Source organism: Helicoverpa armigera, chromosome 19, assembly GCF_030705265.1.
Source record: "Helicoverpa armigera isolate CAAS_96S chromosome 19, ASM3070526v1, whole genome shotgun sequence".
Lineage (NCBI taxonomy): Eukaryota > Metazoa > Arthropoda > Insecta > Lepidoptera > Noctuidae > Helicoverpa > Helicoverpa armigera.
The window spans coordinates 4,443,022-4,463,062 of record NC_087138.1 but is presented as its reverse complement, the minus strand read 5'-3'; the positions used below and the strand labels follow the sequence as shown (position 1 = coordinate 4,463,062).

At 34.7% G+C, this 20,041-nt stretch overlaps 1 protein-coding gene across 5 annotated transcripts in view; it reads left to right on the top strand.

The window, feature by feature from the left end:
* The window catches only part of LOC110372955 (E3 ubiquitin-protein ligase goliath), a 470,889-nt gene that overhangs the window by 403,331 nt on the left and 47,517 nt on the right, over window positions 1-20,041 (top strand). For all 5 annotated transcript variants that reach the window (XM_021330002.3, XM_021330001.3, XM_021330000.3 and 2 more), the window contains exon 3: window positions 10,445-11,130. In XM_021330002.3, coding sequence (XP_021185677.1) covers window positions 10,933-11,130 — 198 coding nt within the window. In that variant the 5' untranslated portion in view covers window positions 10,445-10,932. The remainder of the gene's footprint in view (window positions 1-10,444; window positions 11,131-20,041) is intronic.

Here is a 20,041-nt window from a genome sequence, read left to right as displayed (position 1 = left end):
CATTTAGCACTTATAAAGAAAGAGCCTACTGCGCGTACGTTGTTGATGGCAGATAGTGCGCGCAAATGCACTGTTGCGTAAATATGTTTTGTTATTATTGTAATGTCACGCGCTCGTGGGTTGTTTTAAAAATAAAATACATTATCCGACCTCCCCAAAACACTCAGAAGTAAGAAAACTAATTAAATATACCTCTAGAACCAGATGTCTCGAGGTTACTGAAAACTAATTTTGGGAAGTGTTTAGTGGGTCTAGGTCGAAAATTGGCGTAAATTCGTCGTCTGCATTTACACCTGCATCTTAGGATAAGAAAATACTAATTCATTTTAGAAAGTAAATTACTCAAATATTGAAATTACGACGCTAAAATGTCACCTTCAAAGTCGAGCCCTTAAAAAATGGAATCAATTAATAAACTTTAGTACCTTTTTAATAGAAGCTGCGCCCTTGACAATAACTACAAGGTATCGGCCATTAAAAATAATGAAGTTAAACAATTGACATCACCATGGCAACAGAGTCATAATAATTCTCTTTTCAATACGGAACTCATTGAAGCGTCGTTTAGAAAAAAGTGGTCAATTATGAGTTCGCTCCATTTCTCGATGTGATTGGCTGGTGAAGCAAAAACCTGCCACAAGGAAGTGAACTGATGGTACGAATTAATGGGGAAATTCGAAGACCGGTAGCAACCTTCAGAAGCTTAATGGTTTTGAAGAAAATTCTTCAGTATTTTCTCCATTGTCTGTGCGATTTTTCTGGCCTATTGAGGAACTATTTCGGGTGTGTTGCACCGTGTAACTAGAACTAGTCATCCTAACATATTTTTATACATTAAAATTGTTTTAAAACAAGAGTGATTATCATCAACATCACTCACTCTAATAACAAAATACAAAAAGGTGAACTTTAACTTCTGTCTCGTCAGCTATTTCTAATTAGCACCTTTAACTTATGACCTTGGCCACTAATGACAAAGACAAATAAAACAAGTTTATACATAAATAAAATAAAGTGTCTGAAAACGTCAGATGAAATAATGTTCGTATGTTTATTGCATATTTTTCCAAGTACCCAAATTATTTGGTTAATTAAGTTTAAGTATCAATTTCATCGTAATTTTAATGAGACCACACAAAGATTCGGCTTTCATCTTGGAATTCAGAATTTTTACTGTACAACATTTTAGATAATATTCTGTAACATTAATATTTCAGGTAAATTATAATTATCTTCCCAGAATGTAATTACAATTACGTATTCAGATTTCTTACCTCTTATTTTTTTATTTCGTTTCATGAAATAAATTCTAGAATTAAATTTACTGGGCCAATAAATATAACATCTATTACACCGTCCTATATCTTAAAACTAAAAGACCCCTACACTATTAAAACATGTTTAATAACCATACCAATCGCATGCATTTACCGTGCACTAAAAAAACACCCCACACTACAACAGCTGGGGCGTAAAAGTCCATAATACCCATGGCCCATGGTCGCAGGGAGGCCCAATGTCAGCGGGCCCATTACCGACCAGGTTCAGGGCAGCCTTCGAACGAAGTTCATGATCGAGCGCAGTCACGCGATGGCGACCGACCCCTTGCTATCGACCGGGGTAACATTTGTTGTTATTATATAATGCTTAAATGCTGTTTGATTATGGGATATTTTGAGGAATTTTGGTGAGTTGTTGTGATAGTTTTTTTGGGTGCAAATGTGATAATTACCTACTTTCCAAATGTCTGCATCTTAATATGAAATTAGGTTAAGTATACATCTCAGAGTTCTTCGAGCTTTTATCGATTTGGCTGTCATTTCACTTCGGCATATTCTGGCAACAAATATAGGTCAGACTATGATATGGGTAGAAATTGAGTGTATAATGAGATGACGGTTGATAGAGATATGTAAGAGAATGAACATATTGGCACCTACCTCATATCACGCAAGATAGATTCATGTAACAGGCAGGATGATGATGATTCTTGCTTCAATATCTTCCCAATTATTGTTTATCAATGCCTGTACATTTTGCCATCAGTTCGTAAGATAATAAGCAGTATAATTCTCCCCTTTATGATACCATTACCCCTGGACTTCAACCGACGAGGCTACAGTAAGTCACGGTCACAACCTTGTCATATACCATTATGAGCTTCCGTGTTCCGCCTCACCCCCTTTCACCCCTTTTCGGACAACGAAGCAAGGGTGTATTGTAACTTTGTTTGCGTATAATTTTGTTACTAATACTTTTTTTTGTATTATTCATTAGGCTCTCATGAAGTTTATGAAGCAAACAATATTTTTACACAAAATTAGCAAAATGCTATTGTATGGAACTACCATTAACACAAATTGAATTAGATTTTTTTGAAACAGTGTTAACAACTGGATGTTTTTAGAAGAAGAACCCACTTTATATGCCCGCATGATAAGTACCTAGCCTACCGAAAATTCCTTAGCAGAGAGTTAAGTAAGTTATCGATTCTAAAGAGCACCAATACCCTTGAGATACCTTCTTGGAGGACATTCTGTCACGGTCATCGTACAACCTTGCCAAACTTCCGTGTATACCATTTGGTTTGTTCCCATGGGGAGACATTGGGTCACCCTGGAGTAACCCTGGGAAATCATTCTAGGTCAGACAGATAGCAGACCAATAAGATTCATGCTTGATGAACTGTAGACATTTCTATTATTTTTTCAAAAGCTCTTTAATTAATTCTCTTAATTGGATTGGTCGAACCAATATGTTTTAAATAATACAGTCAAATTTAAGGACTAAGAGACGTTTTCTTCTTTTGGGGGTAATAAACTACACGATGGGTTTCTGAGATTTTTATACGGCCTCATTTCTTTTCATTAACAGAAATATATAAAAAGTCTTAAGCTTTTCATTTGTATTCGTTTAAACGCAAACTTTTTTTAATATCTTTTGTTTTCCTTTTGCGTTTTTGTTTAATTTGAAAAGAGAACATTGTGAAAGCGATTTTCGGAGAACCGTTTAGTTTTTGGTATTTGCGTTTTGTTATTGGCCTTTATTATGTTTTATTAGAATTACTTATGTGAATCATAGTTCTTTCAACTTTCTGTTCAGTCTGCTAAGCCACTATGACAATTATAACTTGCAGTTGGATAAATATCGTAGTAAGTACTTATATTATAATAACATAGGAGCGTTTTGATAACAACCTCCTAGTACAGGAGTACGGAATCCATTTAACAAGAATATGTTAGAAGGTGAACTAAGAACTTGCATTATGTAAGTCTTGTAGACTCGATAAGTTTGGTACTTACCTATGTTTTTAACTGGACTTTGATATTTCATTGTATATGAAAGATCTTAATGAGCGAAATTTAGATACGTATTTTTGGATGTTGAAATTATTAGTGCTATTTTTGGATTTCAGACACGGGAACCTTAATCGGTCTTGCTCAAAGTTTTATCTATTTACTGACATTTGATTACACAAGAAACTTTAAAGGTACTAAAGACTGTAATTTACGCAAACAACCTTTGTTAAGGACTCTAAAATTACCTGAAAATATTAACTAAATCCAGAATGTTCTATCACAATTTGCACAAAGTTATTCTTCCGATATAACTGTGTGCAGTAAAACTGCTGAAAGGTCATTCGCATTGACGTGGAGTCGTTCACCTAATAATGAGATAATATACAAACATGCGTGACACAGTTTCCGATACACTTTTGTTTTTAACAAGATTAGATAAAAAAGCATGGGCTGCGGGATTGTTCGAAAGAGTTACCGCGGCCCTGGTACATAAAAGACCTACGACGGAACACGACGCGACGGTTTTTAGTCAGTTTAGAGTCCGACACTCACCACTGCTAACCCACAGCGGGACCCTCATTTGATGATTTTTGACGTCGTTACAAAAAAAAACTGAAAATAAAAGATAAAAAAGCATTATATCTTCGAGGTTAACACTGATAAATTTTGGTACTATATCTGCATAAATACTTTTGTGTAATCGGTAACATATGTAGCTACACAAGCTTCTTAATTAGAAAATAAATTAATAATCATTTATGTCACCCTTAAAATATTGTTTGTTATACATACTTAAATTTAATTAATGTTTTTCTTCTCCCTTATGAGGGAGGATAAAGTACACAAAACTCTGAAATTATTATCAGCTGAAGCACAAACTTTGACTTTTAAATTAATTAAATGGAATAATCGATTGCCTGATAAGTATATAAAGTTCTACCAAGTACATAGGGTATTACAAATATTTACATAGCATTTTAGCTGAAACTAGAAGCTGAAATGACAACAAACAACTTTAGTATGTAACTCTTAACATAAGCAAGGTTTAGAACCATTGTTTGTCAAAGTTGAAAATTTGATAAAAATAACTTACAGAACTTAAGTGACATACCCATAATACAGTCAGTGGTTGCGACACTAGAATGTTAAATTATGGTCAATTGCTTACATACATACAACGAAATAAGTAGTAGTAGTAACTACGACTAATAGAGAGTCATTGACTGCAACTAACTGTTATTTCAACGTCCTTAATTAAAAAGAAAACTATTACTGAGAAGCAATGAGCCAAAAAGACGATTTACAGCTAATAGCGAGATCGATTAGCTGTAATCAGAGGTTCCCAATTCTTCCAATCTTAGTCTCGCAACATTTAACCCTTATGTCCACGAAGCAGACACATTACACCATCGGAGTGTATCAGATATGATTCACGGGACAGGGAAGTTATTAATTACACTAACATTTACATTAATATACCTATATTTCAAAATCCCGGCCTCCTAAAGAAATTTTGTGTATTGGATTTCTATTGAGTGTGAAAAATGTTTACAAGAAATCACGTTTTCTTTGCCTTTGTGATAAAACACTGTTGACCAGTGTTATTGTTTTTCTAGTATGCTTTTACTATTTCCTTTTTATACAAATATGTACCATATTTCTATTCTAGCTACTTATTGTACGTTATTTAAAAGAAATAGGCTTAAGTAGTACTTCATATAAAAAAAAATGTTTCGCGGCCCGCAGTTTGGGAACCTCTGTCCGAAACCAAAAAACGCCAAAACAATTACACGGTAGTTAATGACTAATAAAACAATCTTATTTCTTTTATCTTTTGTACAAATAAAGGAAAAAGATAAAGTTCTTTCCGTCTCTAAGCCTCTGAAATAATTTACATAACATCATTAAATAAATTCTTTGCAAATAAGAGAAAAAAGAGATTATTTCTCTTTTGTAACAACTTACGTATTACGTAATCACCAGGAAGGTTTTACTTTGACATTGAATTTATTACTTTAATAACCAGAAGTTCATTTTTGGGGATTAAATAGGTTTCTTATGTATTTGTTCTGGATAAGTAATCATTTAAATGGGGAAGAACTGGATAGTAGATAAAATAACTTCATTTATTTACTTATAGATAAATATGACCTGAGTCTTAAGAACTGTAATAAAGAAAGTAGATTTTCAACATATCTGCTTCATGTTGTTTTTTATTTCTAAGACGGATGTTGTCCTCCTAAAAATACGTAAAATGTACCAAAGTACTTTATTTTAAGACCTATATAACAGGCTACTATAAAAATGTCTTCACTTTCAAAGCTCCTGCATCCCACAATTTCCGTGAATCACTTCGCTCAATGAATGTATTCTGACATAAAGTGTGTTCCGCGATTCCTTTTACCCGTTTCTGGGAATTAAAAAACCAGCCAAGTGCGAGTCGGGCTAGCACACGAAAACTGCCAAAAAATACGTTTTCAAACATAATGTGAATTAAAAGTAGTTATTTAGTAAAAGGGCCCGTTTTTCCCTGCGGGAATACTAAAAAATAGGCTTCTAAGCTACTCGTCAGAGCGTTATCTTGTGCTAGATATATTGATAACAAAATACATATCTGCCTGGTTTTAGCTTCAACCTAACTAACTCTTCCTTTAGCCTTTTTACTTTTTACTTCAGAATAGAAAATTTATAGCATTTTCACGAGCGATTTGCTACAAAGTTTTTTTTTTATAGAAGCGGAAAGCGAGCGATAATGTTTTATGTTTCTTTTTTTAGGTTAATGTATATGTATGTATACTACTTAGAATTTGGGAGTAGGGTGCTTTTTCCTTTATTGTATTGATTCTGAAGGATTTTTGTACAGCAATTTTTTTCTTTTTAAATTGAATAAGTCTCGTCTTTTGAGTGATGGATGGCGAAAATACATGTTTTCAATATAAGTCAAGCATAACGTCAATATAAGTTATCGTTCAAATGCAATTCACAGTGAAACTAAAATTTATTCTTATCGAGTTATCGAGGTTATCAGTAATGTGAATACTCTCATAAAATTTAATATTTTGTGTTCGCACTGTTTCAGTGTTGTTAAAAAATAAATTGATTATTGTGCAATTTTATCATTTAATGACTTTCTTACAAGGAGATAAAGGGGTTAAACTTTCCCAAATATAACAAAATGCAACAAAAAATGTTACTAAATTAGCACCTGCTTGGTGTGCTCAATTGGGGACACTGTACTCGGACGATGACGATATAATACTATGTTACTTTTGCTATCTTTTAGGCTAGACAACAACAAAATTACCATTAAAAGTATACCTAATATCTTCTTGAGATATATCAGCTAAAAGTTCCCAAGTATAGTAAGTTCAACTCAGTTGTGCGCGCGGCCTTATGTGTGGGTAACCCTTGTACATATACAGTAACTTTGTGTGCGTGACAAGAGGTACAGTCGGGTACAATACAGTTATTTAGGGGTTGTATACGGGGGTTTAAAGAAAAACAGTTATTAAGTAATTTAATGTTTATTTATTTATAATGATTATGAATCGCTATTTGAAAAATCAAATGATGAATTTTCGGATTCGCTACTCTCCAAGGAGAATTACCTATAAATTCTGACTCCAATGTCAAAATGTCTATAGTATTCTTCTTTTTTCTTTTCTACATGTCGACAAGTATTACGCCACATCCCTTCATCAATTTGACTTAAACGTTCATTTATGAGTTTCATTATTTTGTTATTTTGGTCGACATTATGCGAAGCAATATAACTTTTTAAAATTCCCCACACATTTTGTTTACATTATTATACTAGATTATACCTCTTTTTACATTCTTAGTCCACACTTTTATTTATTGTCCACGTAACCCGAGCTAAAAATATGTACTTAAGGAGTATTCAATTCTTAGATACTGTCAATGTCAATTTGAAAAGACGTATGAAAAAATAATGAAAAACTATATTTAATAATAAAAAGCTTTGAATGTCGTTTTATTTTTTGAAACGCTTTATCTGACTCCTTAATAATTTCTCCGCGAATAACTAGTATTTTCGTAAACGACTGTACCCATAAGAAAAAGTGATAAGAACACGTCATGCTCGGACGACGTCACTGTCACACGAATGAAAGTTGTATATTTACAAGCCGACGCACACATAGGGCCGCGCGCAAATCTGAGTTGAACTATCTATACAACCATTTGACAAACATTTAACCAATGATGAAGACTATGTGGGGACAGAAAACAACTTGACCTACACAAAATATCTACATATAATACTATAGGTTTTAACCGTATAGTTATCGGCACGGATAATGAGCTCTCGGCGGAAGAGTGGGGATCGCTTTGCGCACTGTACACTTAAGGCAATAAACCAATAAATCACTTCCGCGCAGGTGAAGGTCAGGGCTCAATATCCTTGCCGATGATTATATCTTTGTAGAGAAAATTGTTTAAATTAATACCTCTGCGCCATTTATTCTGTTTCTGACGTAATCACAACACACTTGATCTTTAGACCGAAATGAAATGTGCGTGGAAAACGCAAACAAATTATAATACAAGTAAAAAATATTTGTTTAGCGGTCTGTTCAAATAATTGCTAAACAGCTGCTGAATTTTGTATAAGTTGACAAAAGTTTTTCATTAAAATTATAACGGGTAGTTGAACTTATACAAAATAATAACGCGTTTCGACTTTGTTGTTAAATATTTTCTGATTAAATTTTAAATCAGTTATAAACTTAATTATATTGACTTACATAGGTATTCGATACTAGAACTTTGACCTAACGATCATTCAGAGTAAGTCTACAAAACTTTGAACCCAAGCAACATGTTGGGTAAGTAATGCTTCAAGCTTAAATCTTCTAGAAGCTAACACAGTATTCCCATAACTCTTACAACTTAATCAAATCAACTACCAAAAACACTATAATTTATACCACTTAAAACTAATAGCTTTACTACGAATAAATCAATTAAGTGCCCTCAAAAATTACGCAGCCAATCAAATTAAGCTCTCAAATGATTCCTAAGTTCATAAAAGCCGAGGTGGAATGACCTGCCCCACCTTCTCACCGTGCAATGTCCTGGCATTTGGCCAATGGCAGGCTTTTTGTAATTACCTATGCCCTGCCTTGGGCTATAAATCCTAAGTTCCCTTAGGGTAGTGTTACACTTACTACACTAAGACGACTTGATTTTATCAAATGTACAGACGCCAGCCCCGATTCTGTCAAATTTTGACAATCGAACATTGACCTTCCACTATTGTGATAAAGTTGAAAATCTATTGAAGAATTTTGACAGATTGAGGTAGGCTGATGAGCTGTCCATCTGTATCAGCTGTGTAGAAATACCGAGATCCCTTTAAATATTAAATAATTAAATTGACCGCAATTAATACGTAGACAATCCAATGAAAATGTTTTTATCGAGCCATATGTATAAATTGGACCAAGATTTCTGATGAGTGTAATACCACCCTTGTGGACTCACTTTACTATGGAAGTAGCATTGAACTTGCTCTGAAGTTCAAGAGCTCCACTATTCCTTGTTAACAATGTTATTGACCTCAATATTGTTCCACAAAGCCTACTAGACCCTTATTTGTAGGACTAAGTAAAATCATTAATTTCTGGAAATGGTAAGGAATATTTTTCATATCACTACTTTTATTTAAACCAATCTCCTTTGAAAGAACCATAGATAGTACTACAGTCTCAAGCCAAAATAAAAACAAAAATATCTTGCTTATAACCGTGAAGATACTCGTATGTATGAAAAAGATTACAATTTCTGAGATCAAGGCTAGCCAGGTCCGGTCAGTGATATTTACCTTCATCCGCCAGGATATTTTGTTATTTATTTATAAAACAGTGTTGCGTGTAAGCATACATCCCTTCTTTTATTACAATAACAATGAAAAACAATACTATCTCCCATGATTCATTTGTCAATACTTTTAACGTTGTGGTCACGATGTCAATGACCTCATAAATTAAATAAATATCTTTACATACCTATTGAGTATCGGTCTACGATATTATCAGCCATACTATCTCTCAATACGGGATTTTATTTTAGAAGTTGTTCTACAGGTTTTACGTATAAATAAAATGTCCTTTTGACCCACTTATCTTCAACGGTTTTTGTTGAAAATTGTCATTGAGAAGGTCGAGAACAAAAAAGTTTTAGAATGTCATGAAAAATCTTTTTTTTGAATAAGGAACGTGAAAAGCCAACGTATTGTTTGTTATTATTTTGAAAAGAGAACCAGATAAAAAAAAATGGTTGTTATTTATGGCATTATAAGGGCAGCTACAATTCTTCAATATTTAAGTTTTTAAATGTAAAAGAAATGTTCTTAGGTTCATTATTATGTGCATTTAAGAAATAACAATGAGAGTGTTCGTTTATCCACGCTCGTTATATGTATATGTAAGTCCAGTCACCGTTTGTTTTGATAATAATAAAGAACGCTATTTATAATATGGTTCGTTTCTTTGGGCGTTAATCAACAATTGATATTCTTGTTGACTTAAACAAGGAAGATAGTTTATCAACGTGGAAGTTAAGTGGGTACTTACGTATATGACCTGTATTATTTATCATTGTTTAGTCTTAATTCTTTATATTTTTGTTTGTATATAGCATGTATTCATTAATTCAATCGTCCTTTTTATCGTAGCACGAATCATAAATTCGAAATTAAATTATGACATGTGTTAAAACTCGCAGCAACTTCGAGACAATTGTTATCCTTAAAAATATGATAAAAGATAATTCCTGTCTGAATGATCGTGTTCAAACATCAAACAATATTATTATCAATGCCTTTGATAAGGATAAACAAAACATGCCACAAAACAATGATTATCATTACCAAAGCGACGTTTCGTAATAAAGAAAAGTCTAGATCTAAGTACATTCTCCGTACGCCTCACCGGGTTCTCTTGGCAAACTGTAAAATTTAATTGTACACAGTTACACAATAATTTAAACATAAGCATCGTCTTATCATGTGTACGTAGCCTATAAAAGCAAAGTAATTGAAATCACCGCCTCTGCTGCCTACGTGACCATAAACCGAATTACTATTTTACTATGATCCTGACGTCATGTTTCCATTGTTCCAGCTGCCTGATGCTGTGAAGTTCCTCGCCGGTTATGGGGCAGCAGTCGACTTCCACAACAACAGCTAACGAAAGATAATGCGGCATTACTGGCCGAAACTATCCTGACCTTTGCCAACTAAAAGAAGAACGTCGACGTTTGAAAGTGGAACGCCACAGAACAACAGAACTTTAGTGTCACCAAAGAGTTCCCAAAGGAAGCTAGTGTTGTGCTAAAAGTCGCGAATGATAACGTTATCGTGTTCTTAACTAAATCCATTGCGTCTGTTTTCGTTAACCGATAGCGGCGCTGATAAAGTCTTGTCGAGTTTTCATTTAACGTCACACCGTAGACGGTCGTGGATCTACCGAGACGTGTTCAAGTGCTGGTGTACGACTGATATCGTTTCGCTCGCCAATGTTTAAAAACATATCGACCGTTAGGCGAGTGTGTTATACGGGTCGAGTAAGCATAGCTGCGTGTGGTGGAACATTGTTATAGTTTGGTGAAAATGCGTGGATTGTGGTCTCACTTGGCTGCGCTGGGGTGGGTGGTGGCCCTGGTGGGTTGTCACACCCCTGGCAGCGAGCTGGAGTCTGTGCGGTACGGGCCCACGGACGATCGGTTCATCAGTGACACGTACACAGTGGCCAACATCAACATCACGTATAAGGACGAACATGGAGAGGAGTACACTGAGACATCAGAGGTGAGTGACCTTTGTCTTCGCTTTTTCAAAAGATTTGACGACAGAATTAGGTTATGTCTCTTATCGTTTGCGATAAGTCAAATCGTGAAGTTCTCTTTGTATTGAAACTCAAGTACTTATTGTTTGTACGTCACTTGTTGAATTCAGTCGTGAAATGTTTTCCTACGAGTATTTTCAATGTCCTTTTAAATAAGTCTCATCGTTAATTAACTATCGCCCTTTCCATTATTCCTGACATATGTGTTGTGAGTGCTTGTGAGGCTTACAAGGCTTCTAAACTTCTAGCATCTTATTGTGGTTATCCCAAAATAATGTGTTCTTAAACTAGGTCTGTGAAGAGTAGCTTCAGTAGTGTCGTGAACACAGAATGAAAGAGAGAATAAGACCAAATCAATTTCATCATATCATTTATAAATTGTAATCTGACTACCTATATGTGATTCATAATAATTTATGACTTGTATCACGTCGCCAATAGTCACAGTATTACACATTCCATGAAATAGGTTATTGTCATAATAATTGCAATTTATTCACTTCTCATAGGAAACTATAAAAAACCAAGGTGATCACAGATTATTCTAGCAATCTGTAAGTACCATCTAGAGTTCTATACTGAAATCGTAAACTGCTGAACAGATTTGAAAAAATTCTTTCACTGTGATAAATACGCTGTCCCTGGATGACATAGGTTATATTTTATCCAGTTAAATATAGGAAGCAGTTTCCACGAGACGCGGGTGAACCGCGGAAAACAGGTAGCTTGTCATACAATATGTTCTTTGCTAAAGTTAAACCGGTATTTACTATTTTTGGTCAAAATAACATGATCAATTTATTCAGAGATTGTTATGGCATATTAATAGCTGCACACCTTTAACCGTGTTTTGTTTTTATTTTATACAACAGGTTTTAACTCCTATTTGTATGCTAGTTTTCTTCTAGAAAAATGTTTTTATGGGAAAGTTTTTGAACTTTGAACTAATTCCTAATTAATTATGTCTGTAGGCCATGTAGGATTTTTATGATTAGGTAATTATAATAAATTAATATGCAGGAAACTCGCTTCACGATCGTCAGGCCAATACGAGCCCAATTCATACTCATCTCTCTAACCTTTTCCCAACTATGTTGGGGTCGGCTTCCAGTCTAACCGTATGCAGCTGAGTACCAGTGCTTTACAAGGAGTGATAGCCTGTCTGACAAAACCCAATTCTTATTTCTTTCTATCGACTGAAAATACTAATGACACAAGTTAACAATTTGCATAGATAAGGTTTCAATTGCGCACTTGTGATGTAAAAATGCATATAATTTGCATTGACGTAATTTTGCGAAGGCTAGCCAAGTGGCCGAGACTATTGAACCGATTTCGCAGATCAGATCTGACGCACATTGTTTTGCTTTCTTTTCCTGATAACGCAGATGGCTTTAATTATTATCGTTATTAATGTAATTAATTACACAAAGACTAAGGCTACATGTGTTCGTAGCGTGGGTTTCAGTGTGTAAGCGGTTTATTATCAGGGAAAAGTGTCTCGTGTTTTTAAGTGTCAGAGATAATTTGAGAAAATTGCGTAGCTGGTATTTAATTAATTTTGAGGTGGTATTTGTATTGCCGTATATTTGAAATTTTACGTCATCTAGGACCATATGAATGATATCGGCAATTTATCGGCTAGCATCATATATTGCCATTGTTAATTATCATAATCAAAAAAACCCAAAACACGCCTACAAATTCTAAACAGCCTATACGAGGGGAGGTCAATAAGTTCGCGGAATGAGAGCGAAGGAGGTTGAAATTAAACACCAAATTATTTTTCCTTTTCAATATATTCTCTTTTAACCCTAATACATTTTTCGAATCTCTCAAATAGCTTGTTTATAGCATCGAAAAAAAATGATTTGTCTTTGGCGTCAAAATAGGCCGAAATCGCCAACTTGACTTCTTCATCGTCGTCAAATTTCTTTCCACGCAGCTCTTTCTTCATTTTTGGAAATAAATAATAGTCACTGGGGGCCAAGTCTAGACTGTATGGTGGGTGGTTTAATTGTTCAAAGCAGCATCGGTGAATGGCAGCCGTCGCAACATGGCACGTGTGGACGGGTGCATTGTCGTGCAAAAGGAGCACACCTTTTGACAGTTTTCCTCTTCTTTTTTCCTTAATGGCTTCTTTCAATCTTTCCAGCAAAGAACCGTAGTACTGTCCCGTAATAGTCCCAATACAAGTTATTCTACTTTTTCGACGATTTCTGGTGTGTTGGCCTCAATTGGCCGTCCGGAGGGGCGGTCGTCTTCAATGGACTCCCTTGTTTGTTTGAAAAGACCATGCCACTTGTAAACCATGGTTTTACCAGGAGCAGCGTCCGCTTTATCTGCTAACAGCTCTTGAAAAATCGTCTGAGCGGATTTTCCTTGCTTGGTAAGGAATTTAATAACGGCAAACGGTGTTCAATTTTCTCCATACTGGCTGACTTCTTCCCGATTTAGTCGTTTGCAGGTCGATAACTCAAAAGTTAATGACCCGATTAGGTTCAAACTTGGTATATATACTCTTAATGAGGTGCTTATCTAGTGCCTACCTGGACGGGTAAATTTATCCCCGCCAACCCCTCCATTCCGCGAACTTATTGACCTCCCCTCGTAAGGTCTGCCAAAACGATAAACTCCTTAACTGGCAAAGATTAAAACGTAGATAAGTAACAGTTATCCGCGTAAACACCGCTCGCGTTGTTTACAGTTGTGATAAAGCAAAATACTGACCCAAATCACGCTCATAGCAAAGCTGAATTACTTGACAACAGTTAGGCCGGCAATTTACGGACCGCTTGTAGCAGTCAGGGACGACAGCTTCAAGCTGCGACTGCACAGTGAACTGCAGAGTTCTATGGACGCACATACACGAGCACCGCTCGAGCAGTTGCGACTGATTCGGGTGGTCGCAGCTTGAAGCTGTTGCCCCTGACTGCTTCAAGCGGTCCGTGTATTGCCGGCCTAACGTCGAGCGTTTAAAATAAATAATAGTTTAAAAAAACTAAAAAACACGCTTTTTATAGAAAAACGAACTAAAAAATAGGAAATAAATTTAAATGAATTTAAATTAAGAAAACAGTGTTAAAAATTTCAATGAATATAAATTAATAATAGTGTGAATACAAACAAAAATATTTAAAATAAAGCGTGGGGTGCATGGTGTCAATAGTTATAAATATTTTATTGACAGATATGAGTACAGTGATTTTCATTTCGATAATATCTTAAAAAGCACCCCACGCTTTTTTTAAATATTTTTTTTGTATTCACACTATTATTAATTTCTATTCATTGAAATTTTTAACACTGTTTTCTTAATTTAAATTCATTTAAATTTATTTCCTATTTTTTAGTTCGTTTTTCTATAAAAAGCGTGTTTTTTAGTTTTTTTAAACTATTATTTATTTTCTACTTTTTAGTTTGTTTTCAAACTATTATTTGTTTTGTAGAATTAAAATTCTCTTAAGTATACAAAAATTTGTCAATATTAGAGAAAACGGCTAAAGATAATTATTGGAAACAAAGATTAACATCGAGTCCTGCCTTATCGACTGTAGAGAAAAATTCTAGAAAATTTTAATTAATTTTCTTACCTTATCGACTATAGATGAAAATTATATAAATTAACAAAGATCATATTTTGCAAATTGAAAAGCCTAGAAGTCGGTGTCTAATGGATGTTACTAAGTTAATTTTGCCACCGACTTCTAGGCCGATGCACCTAAAATTAGTTTATTTTTTGCTTTTTAGTGTTTTGGGAACTCGGTTTATTTTTTTTGTAAAAAGGTTATTTATTTAAAGCTTTTCAGTGATACGAATAGTTGTCACTATCCATACAAGTGGGAAGTTCTCATCAATACAAAGAATATAAGTCCAAACGAGGTATTTGACATATTCAGTTGTCGAGTTCCCTTGACTTTCTCTGGTCTCCATCATCAGGTCAGCTCCAAACCTTCACTGTTACATAGGTCTTGTCAATACGAATAATTTAAGCCCAAACACGAGGTAGTTTACATATTCAGTTGTCGAGTTCCCTCCATTTTCTCTGGTCTCCATCATCAGGTCAGCTCCAAACCTTCACTGTTGCAAAGGTCTTGTCAATACAAATAATTTAAGCCCAAACACGAGGTAGTTTACATATTCAGTTGTCGAGTTCCCTCGACCTTCTCTGGTCTCCATCATCAGGTCAGCTCCAAATCTTCACAGTTGAATAGTGCTTTTAGGCGTACACCTAAGTGTCAAGTTTTTACCCTATGTATGCCTACAAGTTTTGAAGGTTGCCCTCGATTTCTCAGGGTTACCATCATCAGATCCTGACCTGATGAATATGGGACCAACTGGCAGCTATCCCAAGTCGAACAAAAAAAGAATCACGTAAATCGGTCTATAAACCTCGGAGTAATCGATGTGTATGTGTAACCTCCTCCTTTTTGGGAAGTCGGTTAAAATGGAATAATTTTATCAAATTAGTGTATTGTCATCGGTCCTCAATAAATCTACAAAGTTTGAACGAAATCTGGCCGTTTAAAGTGGGTCAAAATCGCGCCCAAAGAAGTCGGTTACAAACAAACATACAAACATACAAACATACAGGTGAAGCTAATAAAAAGCGTGTAAAAAAATCAATGCGCACGAGTTGTCTTCTGGAATGCATCCATTTTTAAGTGCGGAATGACATGCAATCTGGCTTAACAACTACGCATCTGCATCGTTATTTACAGATATAATTAGAATGCGAATTTTGGAGTGACGCTCTATAGGCAGAAAAGTGATATACTTCTTTGTAAAAAGTATATTAGTATATAATATACTTTTTTACTTGTTTTTGTAGTTTCACTCGCATTTTAAAATGGTCCCGAATAAAATATTATTTAGTTTTACATAAGGTTTACAGGTTGGAACCCACAATATTGATAAATGTTTTTCCAACTAACACCTTTTTACGTTTTTATAAAGAAGGCGTGCCAAAAAATTTACGTTAAAGACCCCTTCAGGAGAAGATATATTTATCTTACAATTAGCTTATATTCTACGTCATAGAGTTAATATACTATACCTGCTGGTTTTAATAAGGTGACATCTGCTATTACGCCGATATTTAGAAGTTTATTTGCACTTCTAATAAAAGTACCGTATTTAACAAATGGGTGTAAAGTTAGGAAGACATGTTAAATTTTAAAATTCACGATGCGCAGTAATGTGGATAAATATGCATGTCTGGTTTTAAGTTTCAGACCAAAGTAATAGTGAAAAAGCTCTTGTTTCTAAGGCAGTTGTTTGAATGTTTTGTATTATTGAAACAAAATTGTAGCTTCTCGGACACGACCGCTATTTCAAATAATTTCCTGGAACCCTAATTATAAACAATAAAGTAAACATCCATCTGTATAAGGTTTCGGTACGTTGCTTTCAATAACTCCAAAATTTTACTCGTCCATCAAACTTATTCACGAACTTGGCTTTCACATTTCAATGCTTTCCACTGGCCGAATAATTAGGACTCCGACCTTTTTGAATGGAAATGTTTTCTCTAAGGTTTCAAATAACATCCCTATAATTATATACCGTGAATTAATTTTAATTAAGCTTCAAAGGGATTTTAGTCATGTATAATTCAGACTGCGAAGTTAAGTTTGTAATGTAAATAGTAGGGGAGGCGAGAGTGCTAAATCGGGAGTGACTCGAGCGTCAATGAGACCTATTAGATTGCGAAGCTTAGATGATAAGAAGAAAAAAATGTCCTGACATACACACACTTTCATCGGTGGGTGGAGCGGCTATAAACTTTCAAAAATGTAAAAAAAAACAGTTGCATGGACATACTCGAGCGCGTCAGATATTAGTAGCATGCACGTCCTACGTCATTTTGAATACATACGTATATTAATCTGACTGTTTCCATGGTGGGGGTGGTAGTAGGTAAGGGTTAAAAATGGGAAAAAAAAAAATTTTATCGAGCGCGTCAGATTATCGAAAGGGGTGTTAAGTGAACCAAAACGAAGGCTCTTATGCAATAATCTGACGATTTCGACGTGACCTAAACTCGTGGCCATTACTTGAAATTGCAAAAAAAAATCGCCATTTTGAAATACTCGAGCGCGTCAGATTAAGATATATATGGTTCATTTATGTACCCTTAACGTAATCATCTTATAATCTGACGATTATCTGGAGGAATTCGCTTAATCTGACAATGGAAAGTTATTTTGCAAACCTTTTAACAAATTGAAGAACTGAAAAAATTGCAAGTAAATAAACCAGTATGTACCTATTCTTTGAAGTACAAAACTTTTATTTATAAGCAAATAAGTATGAAAAACATAAAGGACAATGGACACAAATATACGGAACCTGGTACACTCCACCAATAGCAATGTCATACATATCATTGTATAGGCCTTTTTATCTAGAACAACCTTTAATATGACAGCTTTGTTGACGTTTGCCCGTCCTGAGATATAGATCAAAAAGTGTGTAAAAGTTAAAACTAAATAATCCATTGATATCTCAAGTTTTAAAGGAATATCTAAGTGCTACTACGAGTATGTCTTCTAAGTACTATCAACTTTTACACACTTTTTGATCTATATCTCAGAACGGACAAACATTTCAACAAAGCTGTTATAATAAAGGTTGTTCTCGATAAGAAGGCACATACAATGATATATATGACATTACTATTAGCGGAGTGTACCAATCTGCTCATACATTACATACATTTCTATAATAATTACATTTAATTATAATGACATTGATAAATATACATGTGTCATAAACAATACAATAGAATCTATAATAACATGGCTTGACGGAAATAATCTACGCGTAAATCTTACAAAAACTATTTTTATTCAATTTAATACACATAGATAAATCTAAAATCTAAATACTCTGCCTAGCCTTTTTCCCAGCTATTTTCATACAAAAAAAAATACGTATAAATTTGACTTAATTTATTAGTTTAAAACCATCCAGTAGAGTTGCGCGTTGCCACTCTTGCAGAACAGATAGAAAGAGGTAGCAGTTGCTTTCATTGATGAAGCGACACTACGCGCGTAATTTGTGAACCACGTTATGCAGAGTAGAGCCAATGTTAACCGGATGACTAGGCCACCACGACCTGTATAAAAAGGCGAAGTATACGAAACGGCATTTCTCGGTATCACGATAGACAAACAATGCAACTGGAAGGCACACGTATTTAACAAAAGTATAAAATAAAATGAATCGTCTTCGTTAAAAACAAAATATATCTGCATACCATGACCAGTAACTTCCTGAGATTAGCGATTTCAAACAAAAAAACTCTTCAGCTTTATAATATTAGTATAGATTATTTAAGACCCAAAATGTACTAACACTTATTGCAAATGAATTGAATTGAAAAAAGAGAGAGAGGAATAGAAACTTGGGAGAAGAATACCGGCATCACGTAGCTGCACGCTTTAAACTTTATCGATTAATTTTCCTTACTTCGGCTTACGGGAATCGTCAGATTTTATATTTTTCGTGAACGTTGAATTACTCCCTTCAAAATAAAAAAAAAAATAGCTGCGCTCGAGAAAGTCAAGATGACGTTTTTTTTTTACAAGTTTGTAACCTTCCTACTTCTTATCGTCAATCGCAAATTGTCAGATTAGTGGAATATACACTTTTTAGCATATAACTAACCTACCCTATCTTAATCTGACGCGCTGGAGAATGTCAGATGATAATTTTTTTTTTACTAATCTGATCCTTTATTCTAGACGCGCGGCTGCATATACAGGGCTTATATTTGGTGGAGGTGTTAAATGGGGTAATAGGTACCTCCCTATATACTAATCTGCCGCGCTTGAGTAAATCCCGAAATCCCTTCTAGGCCTCCCCTACTAAAAGGGCACATTCGCTCCAAAAGACACAAGTAGGTCACCGCGCATTATAAAATCATCCACGTAGGAATAGCTTTAATATTAATACGTGTTAAGATTAACTTTTTCCAAGTATTCCCCATTTCCATGGGACTAGGAGCGTAGTAACTATTTTATAACATTAAACTAGACTTAAATCAAACACCCGTACATAACCTCACCTTTTTCAATTGACCACATCACCAGTAAATAACCGTTTCAGTTATCACACACGAGTAGCAGTAATTACAATTATGCATGCGTTTTAACAGTAGCTGTTATGTCGAAACTCATTGTATATTGTTATGTCCACCAGTTGATTGTTACACCCCTCCCCCACTTCGGCAGGCCTTGTTACATCACATCATTGTTTCAACTTATTACTTGCTGATAACCGATTGAAGTGTCGAGTCGAAGTACCAGGGCTTTATGAAATGTCAGGAGGTGTCTTTTTGTCCGAAAATTGGAGCAACTGTATCTGACAGTGTCTTGTATGAGACGAATGATCAGGCACGTGATTTTCAATAAGAAGATAAGATTTCGGTAAGAAAATCTTATTGTTTGATGGTAATGGCATGACGTATGTGTGACAAAAGAATAAAAAAATACGTAAAACTAATTGTTGACTGCAAAATGAGATCGTGGAACTAAGGACCAATGAAGGAAAAATGTTCTGTGTCATTTAGAAATTATAGTTGCATTCAATTGCGTAAAGAAATGTTTTTGTCATAAACTTAAGTCGAAAGAGCATTCCAGTTTATTTCTCAGTTTTTCAAAAAACTGCAACTGAATTACATATTTGTTATAATAGGTGTCGAAATAAAATAAATATAGTTTAGTCTTTGTTATTACTAAACTTAAACAGGGCATAGGTCCATTGCCTTTTATACTGTTATTGTTAACCACCATTGTTTACAATCTCAAGACTTTACCATATTATAAGAACATTGTGGAAATAAAACAAGAGCTATGATGAGACGAAACA